This window comes from Ictidomys tridecemlineatus, chromosome 15 (assembly GCF_052094955.1).
Source record: "Ictidomys tridecemlineatus isolate mIctTri1 chromosome 15, mIctTri1.hap1, whole genome shotgun sequence".
Taxonomy (NCBI): domain Eukaryota; kingdom Metazoa; phylum Chordata; class Mammalia; order Rodentia; family Sciuridae; genus Ictidomys; species Ictidomys tridecemlineatus.
In genome coordinates this window covers 3,553,487-3,563,157 of record NC_135491.1, presented here as the reverse complement: position 1 = coordinate 3,563,157, position 9,671 = coordinate 3,553,487, and the positions used below count along the sequence as shown (strand labels likewise).

The window sequence follows — 9,671 nt, the reverse complement described above, 5'->3', positions numbered from 1 at the left end:
ACTAGCATAAATATTAACATGACAATACACTATTCACAATTGCTATACTTTTCAAAGTTCACTTTGAGGCAGAAACTCTAATTTCTGTCTTTTGGACTCATGTCATACCACAGTTTCAAAAAAAATGTGCTTCTATTCTGAGAGATATGAATGAATAAGCAAATAGCCATTGTGAACATTCATTCAATTTATGTTTCTCTTACACTCTTAGGGGTTGTCATTTTCCTAGTATGGACACACTGGGTCCTGCAAACTCTGGAGTCATAGCTCATGATAATGTAGGGGCTGACTGTTGGGAAGCACCCAGCGATGAGTGTGGAGGTGTTCACCAGCCACAAAATGGATTTCGTTACAAAACTTAAGGTAATGTGTAAGACAGAGGACAGAGTGGACAGAGACACAAAGGCCCCCACCAGGGCAAGGATGCCTTGCGTGGCCCTGGACTCAGGGGAAGATCTGGGGGAGACATTGCTCCTGAGAACATGTTGCATCCGCTATTTGTGTCTATAGAGGATAAAAACCACGGAGCCGCTGGCACAGAGCATGAGACCCACACAGAAAACATCCCGGACTAATGACAACAATAGATGGACTCTGCCTGGGACTTTGTCCTGAAAGACAGCAGAACAGTGCCCGTAGTCCCTTCTGTCAGTGTTATTTCTGCTGCTCTGTCTGCCAGTCATATGTACAGGTACCGGGATAATCAGCATCATGTTCAGAACCCAGCAGATGGCGAGGAAGGTGCCCTTGTACCTGGGAACTCTCACCTTCAGCTCTGCCCACCTGGAGTCCCTGGGGCTGATGGTGACAGCCTGGAAGACACTCAGGAGGCAGGTGGTGCCAATGGACACATCTCTACCCAGTTTGTGTAGGTAGAAAAGAAGTTTGCAGCCAATGTCACTGTGCAGCTCTCGTAACCCCCAAGCTGCCAATGTTTCAGGAATTCCTTTAGAGAGAAGGACCAAGGTGTTGGCTACATTCAGGTGCATGAGAATCACATCTCGGGACTTGTACCTGCTTGTTGTGCAGTAAAGGAAGAGGTAATGATAAAGAAGAGAGACATTGCCTAGAACGCCAACTACCGTCTGTGACAAAAACACCATTTCTATTGCCAGATCCCTGGTGGCCATCCTGTCAGCTCCCAGTGACCAATGTTCATCTTCTGAGCCAGAGATTCCTGCATGGAAATATTAGGATCGGCTCCGTATCCATTGCAGTCCAATATCCTACACTAAGGTCCCACCTAGAATATTTACTTAAAATTTTTAAACAAACAAGGTGTATTCAGTGTTGAAATTACAATTTGTAAGAATTCTCTTAGAACAGGGGCCAGTACCACAAAGAATGCAGAAGTAGAAGGTCCTGTGTTCATCATACTCCATGAAGCTGGTGACCCTGTTATTTTCATTGTAAAGGTCAGCAACACTTAAGCAATTGAAGGGGGCTTGTATGTGAAAATTGAAACCTTTTCTATGTCAATGTGCTATTTTGAATCTGGCTGTGCAGGGAACATGGGAGTGCCCTTCAACACTGTGTTCCTCTGACCAAGCTAGTTAGCTGGGCTCCTCAAATAAAAAGGGGCCTATTGAACAATTTTTATTTCATTTGACACAAGTGGTTTTCTTATTAACTACCTTAAACCAAGTTTTGAATTCTGCATCAGTGTTTATTATATGGAAAAATGACCCTTTTGAGTAAAAGTTTAGATATTTTAATCAAGTTTAAATGCATCCAAAATATAAACTTATGTAGATCCACAATTATGCCAAGTATATTCAAAGAGTACAAATGTCTGTTTGCAGTGAAAGGGTGATGAATGTCAAAAATGACACCTATTATGGGAATCTATATTATCTGCTGAAACTTGGCACATGCAATAGTAATATCTTTCAAATTCTTATAGTACAGAAACCAAATATCACTGATTTCACATGATACACTAATGTTATTTTAAATACATATAGGTAAAACCATAAACTACTGTGCAAGATTTGTGGAAGATTTAAAAATATAAGACTCACATCTCCTGTACGTGGACACTCGAGTAAATAATAAGTTGATTTTGGACATTCAAATTGTGGGAATAGGCTTGACAATACTTTACTTTTCTTGTTTTTATTTTTCCTGTCCTTGTCTATGGGGTACACCTAGGTAATTCTTCATGAGCATAAAATGTTTCCTGATTATTTCATGGCCTGAACATTTCCGTCTCCTTAGTGTTAACATTGTTTGTGGAGACTTTGAGATTCTCTCTCCCAGCGATTCTAAAGTGTGTGATATGATCCTGGTGACCGTGCACAGGGCGATGATTTGTAGAAAATCAATTCTGTCTATCTATCTTTGCAGAACTGTTACTCAACCTTGTTTCTTATTGGTACTCCTCATTTCTCATGTGTTACCCAAAAGCTCCTGCACAGCAAGGGAAACAAGATTTCCAGCAAAGATTCAACCAACAAAATAGAATTTTATTCTTTTTTTTTTTTTGCAGGTACTTCTTTGGACAAAGGATTAATACCCACAATGTATAGGAGACTCAACATATTCAATAAGAACAAATCCAAATAATGCAAATTAGAAATGAGCAGATCTTAGGGAGATACACTTCTCATTGGTAGAAATTCAAATGGCAAACTGATTAATATCTACCAAATACTTAATTAACATTGTTACCTGACCAGGAAATAAAGTCAAAAGCAGAATGTGAATCATATCACACAAGTTAGAATGGCTACGATCAAAAGTTAAAGATTAATAAGTGGAGAAAGGCAACTTATGTTTTGAAGTGAGGAAACATATCTGAAATACATTCCCCCCCAGTATGCCACATGAAACCCATTCCTATAATCCTACCTTTTCCTTCAAGTCGGCTCCCCTGATGGGAGGTGGGAAATAGTCTCACCCAGATCAACTGAAGGTAAACAATTTCGGTAGGAAAAGATCCCTGTGTCCCTGAAGCCCTTGAAGACCCCAGATCCAGGGAAGCATTCTGCTTGCTTGTTGTCCCTGGAGATTCCTTGTGTCATGTGAGCACGGAGGTGTTAGGGGCCCCTGAGGTCACCCAGAATGTTCAAGTCGTGTCCCTGCAGGGCAGACTGCCCATCAATTTTGGCTGGAACTAAGTCCTCAGGCACATTAACCTTGGCCTGTGATTCCTACTTGGCCGAACCCCAACAGCCCTGTCACTGCAGAACACAGTGAGCTACACCAGGAGCCACCAGGTGCTGGTCCAGGGCCTCTGACCCACGTCTCCTGACAGCTCAGGTCCTCCTCAGGGATTCTTCCTCATGCCTGTGTGGCTTTGGTGCTGGACCCAAGTGAAACCCACAAGACACCACGGTGCCCACATGGTCACTTACCTAGACTCCTGATCCACCTCCTGGCTCCAGTTCTTCCTCTCTGATGAGACAAAACTGCTCACCTGGGTGCTCTGGGCTCCTGCACTTGGGCGCAGTGGGACGATCACAGCAGCCAGGACTCCTGTGTCTGGAGAGAGGCAGCCAGAACCTGGCCTGTAGGTTTTGGTGTGAGTGCCCCCTCCCCTCAGAAGTGCAGAGACCTTTTTATCTCTAGCTTCCATGACAGGACAGGCTCCTGGGCCTGAGGATGTTTGTGAAAACCTTATTCCCAGTTGCCAATGCCCCAGAGTTCACAGTTGTCACTTCCAAATAGCCGGCTGCAGAGTGTGGGAAGTTCGTTAATTTCCTTCATCCCTGAGGAGATAGGGCTCACGTGCTGAGAGCAGCAAACACCAGGGTCTGTCACTGGAGGGACTGGCACCTAGTTCCTGGGCCTCCCTGGATTTTCTCCTCCTGTGAGACGTCTTCTACTTGAGCAGGGGTTCTTTCCTAATCTTCAGGACACTGAAATGTTACATCATTTAATAAGAGCAGAGAAACCAGGCCAGTCACCTGGGAAGGTTGTCAAGGCGTAAGTAAGATGGCGAAGATGAGGAGAATAATGTACTGCAGAGACCCACTGGGTTTTGCACAGCTCCTTACTGACGTTTGGAAGTTGGTGAGCTGCTAGCTTTCTATCAAAGATTGTTTCTACCTATGGATCTCCCTCCTGCCTAGTAAGAATAAAAATCAGAGAAATCAATTTCCATAGAGAAGTGACCATTTATTAGTGTCTCTCAAAAGTGATCTCGCTGGCATCAGGTGGTTGACAGGCAGGATCTACAATTGCTTTAGAAGAAGATTTTAACCTTGTGACTCCCAAAAACTCAAGGGCACTGAGTGCTTATCAGGAGCCTGCACATTCACTCTCTCCTGAATATCTCAGCACAAGCCAGCTTGCTTTAGTAATCAATGAAGAAACAGAAAATGTGGGTGTAAATTAATCCTTCATTTTTCCCAGTATACAAATGCAACCGTTCACTACATGCCCCCATTTAGAAATTAATGATCTTCTCTGGACAGGTAGGTTACTACCCCTAACCTTCCTGCATATTTAGATTAACACATTGCAAACGTGGGTCCCCAACCTGTATGTAACCTGAACACTCATAGGTTTTAACAGGTTCACACAGCTCACAATTGCACTTTACCACTTTGACCCCATGAAGGCATTGAGAGTGTGGGGCATGGACATGAGCCTGTGGGGACCAGGCACAGAGCGCTGTGGTTTGGGTCTAGAATGCCCATAAAGATCCATGTGTTGGAGGTAGGTGGTATTGGGAGCTTGTGGAAGTCTTAGGAAGTGGGGTGCAGTGGGAGGTTCTTCAGTATCTGGGGGAGTGCCCTTGAAGGAGGTGGTGGGAACCAAGCTCCTCAGCCTCCCTTCATGTCTCCCACCCCGGAGCTGAGCAGTGTGTTCTGCCTCTGCTCTGTCACGGCACCTTCTGCCTCAGCCCAGAGAGCACTGGGCCAACTACTCCAGGGCCACAGGGAACCTCTCCTCTGTGCAGCTGGATGTCTCAGGTACTTGCTGTAGTGCTGGAAGCTGGGTGGCTCAGCCCCCCTCACATCTGTCTCCACATTGTCAGCAGGTTTGTGTGCATCTCCATCAGCTGGGATCCTGTGGAAAAAGCACTGTCTGCAGACATCTGAGTGCATGGAATGTCCGTGTTTTTCTGTATCCTTCCTCCTTCCACCTCTGCTGCCACTTGCAAAGGACTCACTTCCTCACCATGTGCCACATGTAGGTACTTTAAGGAAGACAATCTTGTCAGTCCTATGCAGTGACATAGTTGTGTGCGGGGTGGCAGTGTGTGGGTGAGATAGAGTGAGGCGAAGCAAGGGCCCTGGAAAGGGTAGAAGCAGTGGAGAGTTGTGGAGAGTGGTGATAGAGAACGGGGGAGCAGTGTCTGATATTGGGGTCTCTGATGACTTCATGGCTGTGGCATGCTTGGACTGGGAAAGTTTCTGTGCAAAGGTGCAGGATGCCCAGTTGCTGTGGTAATGCCCTCCATGAGGAGGGTCTTTGAGAGAAGGATCACAGCTCCTGGGCATAAGGGAACTCTCTTGCTAAGGATCCACAATGTTACATCAGCCTGCTGCACTGGAACCTGGCAGCATAACAGTAACTTTCAACAATGGACTTTCTTGAGAGCTACACAAATCTCCTAACTTTGCAGTTGCAACTGTAGAATGGAACTGAGGAATGAGCTGCATAATGTTGCTAACTCTGTAACTTTCATGAATACAAAGAATAATGCTTGCATCGTCTTTAATCTGATTAATGAGACATATATAAATAAGGATTGCTGGTACTATTCTTCAGGCCTGCTTCTCTATGGGAAGCAGCATTCCACTTGTACCCCACTTTATCTTCACATCTGAGTCCATTAGTCTTTATCCTTCTTATGCCCCTTCGCCCTTCACTGGAACTTGCCAGATTGGCGCAACTGCTGGTGGCAGTTGGAAGTAAAGAATGAGAAGCTTGAGCAGAATCATAAGGATTGAATTGTTTACAAACTGCAACAAGAAGATCAGCTTTAGCATTTCCTGTTTCCAAAGGATCTGGAAGTTTGGAATGAGCTCTAATGTATCCAATAAAGTAAGAATATTGATGTGATTGAAATTTCTTTTTCTTTTTTTGTAGGGTCAGAAATAAATGAAACAATCTTTCAGATTGCATATGCTTCTATGTGCACTCCACTCCCACTGTATAAGCACTGTCTCTTTAAACATTAACTCATTCATTAGCAAAATGGCTTAAAAGCATTAATGAGAACTTGAAGCTCAGCTTTTTGTGCAGATTTGTAAGAACTCAGCATCACTTCATATGAGCCAATCTAAAGCAGCCAGTATTTCATGAACTGGAGCCATCAATAAACAGAATTAGTGCCTCAGGTGTAAGGTGGAGTAGGTATAATTCTTGGAAAAATAAAAGAATTTGTTGCAGCAAACTGAATAAGTCTGCTATGAGGATAATGATTATCTTCTTGGCCAGGAAAATCAGCAAAAGCTATTTGTCAAGCACGTGAAGTTTGCCAAAGCCACCATTGCTGTTCAGCTGAAAAAGGCACTACAATAAGAAATGGCTCCACTCACACTAATTGCAGAACTCTATTTCTTCCTTTAACAACAACCTGAGCAAAAGATCATGGAATAATTTTAAAGTATTTTGAGGAGAGTGAGCAAGATGAAGCCTTTCTATAACTTCTGAATATTGCCGTATAACACTTGTAGGAGTATCAGTAGTAGCAAGCATTAAGATATCTATTTCTTTAAATCAACTCTAGTAAGCTGTGTATTTTTGATAGCAGTTTCAACTTTTAATAAAGCAGCTTTTACTTTAGCAGTGAGCTATTGATGTGAGGCCAGAGAGGGATCTTCACACAAAGTAGCAAACAAAGGTCTCAGAGCAGCAGTACATAATTGTAAGCTAGGCGTTAACCAAATAATATCTCCTGTTAACTTCTGAAAATCAATTTGTAAGTTTTGTGGCTGAGTCACATACCTATATTCAGGCTGTCTAAATATAAAAAGGAGAGGCCTTTTGTACTTTTAACAGATGGCAGTGATGAACCCAACCTAATTCACTGTTAAGATTGGGAGCCATCTGGTCACAAAGTTATGAAAAGTTAATTTCTGTTTTACTATCAATTACTAAGATGTCTAAACTGGTTTGGAATGCCTGCCCTTGCCTTGAACTCATCCCCGCCTGGCTCTCCTTGACCAGATACCAATCCTCTCTAAAAACTTAGTAGTTCCTCATAAATCTTGGCTCCCCCTGAGCAGATGACAACCCTCTCTGAAACCTTAGTGGATTCTCATAAATCCTGATGTTGGGATCTGAATTTACTCTCTACCTGGAAATATCATGTCATATAGATCATTAACCTGCCATATGCCTTTTTATTATGCTTGTCAAAATCCTGTTATCTGTAAGTTCTCAAAATACCCCCTTTTGCAACTTTTTGAGCTATAAAACCTTATTCCTTGAGGGCTGGGGTGCTGTACTCTGGCCCAGGGTTTTGGGTGAGACAGTCCTGGCCAGCTCTTGTGTACACAATACAAGCTTGCTTTATTTGATTTAAAATTGGAGTTTGTGGTCTTTTCTTTGAGTTGTTGTTCAATAGACAGTTCTAAAGTTTACAGAGAAAATACAAAATGAAATTTAACAGCATAAAAACATATTTAGATTGTATAATACTATGACACAATAAACATTATATTTTTAAAATCCCAAAACTTTAGTTATATATTAAGGTTTTTTAAAATTTATTTTAAGATTATACTAAATTTATAACAAAAACATATTTTGTGAACTTAACTTTAATTAAAGTTTTATAATTTTATTAACGTGGAATAAGGTGAGAGGCAGAGTATTAACCCAAGTGAATTTGTCTCTTGACAAATTCTAGGTAAGGTGCTTCATTTCTGAAAATAATTTCAATCTTTTTAAAAAATATTATTTTATAAGTTTTTATGTATCATTTTTTGAGTCTCTGTGAATTAGTTAGCAAATTAACATTACATCTGAAATATAAATCAAACAAATCAAGAGAGCCTCTAACACTTGTGGGAAAGATGCGAAATATGTTATCATCTCCTACTGTAAATGTTTAAATAAAATAGGCTTTATTTATTGTCTATGAAAATATATATTTAAGTTTAACTCTCAATGTGGAGAGTAACACAGAGTTTAATTATTTGTGACAGATTATTTTATTTAATTAAAGAGTATTTAATCACATATATAAATTTTTATCTGAATTTGTTTTTTATAATAGACCAATGTTATAGAAAAATTGAATTTGGAAAACACCAGGTTTGTAAAATGTTATCCTAAACCTTATTTTTTAAAGACTTATATATGAATGCTTTTAGAATGCAAAGAAATCAGCTAACAGCACCATAATTACACTGGTGTTTTTATACTAACCAAGTTTAACTTTTGAAGAAAAAAAGTTAGAGTCCGAAAAGTAGCATAATACTCTAATAATTTATCAGAGTTGGGCAAACAATAATTTCTTTAAGACCTATTTTTGAATAAAACTTCACAGACATAAGAAATCATCTTGATAAGTACGAGCAATTTAATGTTTTAAAAAATCCTTATTGCTTTACCATGTACAGGATTAAACTTGGGTTTAAATAATACGTTAATATTTTACTTGTGTCTGGGGAAAGGATCAATATTTTATTTTTTCTCAACCCCTTTTGGAAGCTTAATTAACTATAGCTCTCTATCTTTTGATTTGGAAACAACAGTCCCAAGTGTTTAACTGTTTGTTCTTGAAATGCAACAAATGTTTGTAAAAAAGCAGTTTTGTGATCAGTATTTATAAACAAGTTCCATGCCAGAGACCCTGTTCAAGGCCTCTAGCCTCATAGATTAGGAATTTGTTTTTGTTTTTGAAAAGAGGAACAAACCTTAAATAGCTTTGATTGTATAATTATACATAACCAATTTAGTTACAAATAAGCCTTTTACGACTTAACAAACATTTTTATCTCTTACTCAGACTTTATATCTCTTTCCCTTGAGAAACCTTGTATTTATTTCCCTTGACAAACTTTATCTTGTTCTCCACAAATCTTATATCCCTTCATAAACCTTCTTAGATCTCTTTACTAGCTGTTGATTTTTTACATTCTGAAACAATCATGTTAAAATGTAGGAGGTATTTCCAATTACTGCATTCAGTAAGATAAATATTTTATGTTGTTCACAGTATTTTAATTGAAATACAGCTGAAAGTTTTTCCATCCTTTGCATATAGAATTACACCTGTTCCAGTATCAGAGGCAGAGTGTGTGAGGGAAAGAGCTGCATCAGGATCCAGGTAATGACCATACCAGGAAATCAATTCTTCTGGATCTAAATTTGTCCAGGGCCAAAGACACATGGAGAGGAAGGATACTTCCTGGAGTGTGAGCCGAACTTGGAAACTGAGGCAGGGTCTCTTCCCCCAGCCTACCAATCCCTGGTGGTTCCTAATGCACAGTGACCTGATTGCTGGTGTTCAGTGCAAGTGACATTGAAATCCGGACTTTGAGTGTTAAGGACACAGCTTTGTAGTCCATGTGCTACCCAGCCTACGTTAGATAAATCATTGCTAACATGTAGGATCAGTGGACCTTCTCAACACACCTCCATGCTTAGAGTAAGACTGGAATAATCTACAGGAATCACACATAAAGAGTTTGTATACGGTTCAGCTGTTCATCATCAAAGACCAGAAAAGTCCTGCGGGCAGCATTGTTGTCTCTCCCTGATGG

The 9,671-nt window shown here is 40.6% G+C and overlaps 1 protein-coding gene across 1 annotated transcript; it reads right to left on the bottom strand.

Moving 5' to 3' along the window:
* Positions 1-494: 494 nt before the first annotated feature.
* On the bottom strand, positions 495-1,130 carry LOC144371094 (vomeronasal type-1 receptor 3-like). Its single transcript, XM_078033305.1, has one exon. It carries the CDS (start codon positions 1,128-1,130, stop codon positions 495-497), a length of 636 nt encoding a protein of 211 aa, XP_077889431.1.
* Between the last annotated feature and the right edge of the window lie 8,541 nt (positions 1,131-9,671).

Coding starts and splice junctions, on each gene's coding strand:
- LOC144371094 (XM_078033305.1), bottom strand. CDS start 1,130: ATGGCCACCAGGGATCTGGCAATAGAAATGGTGTTTTTGTCACAGACG.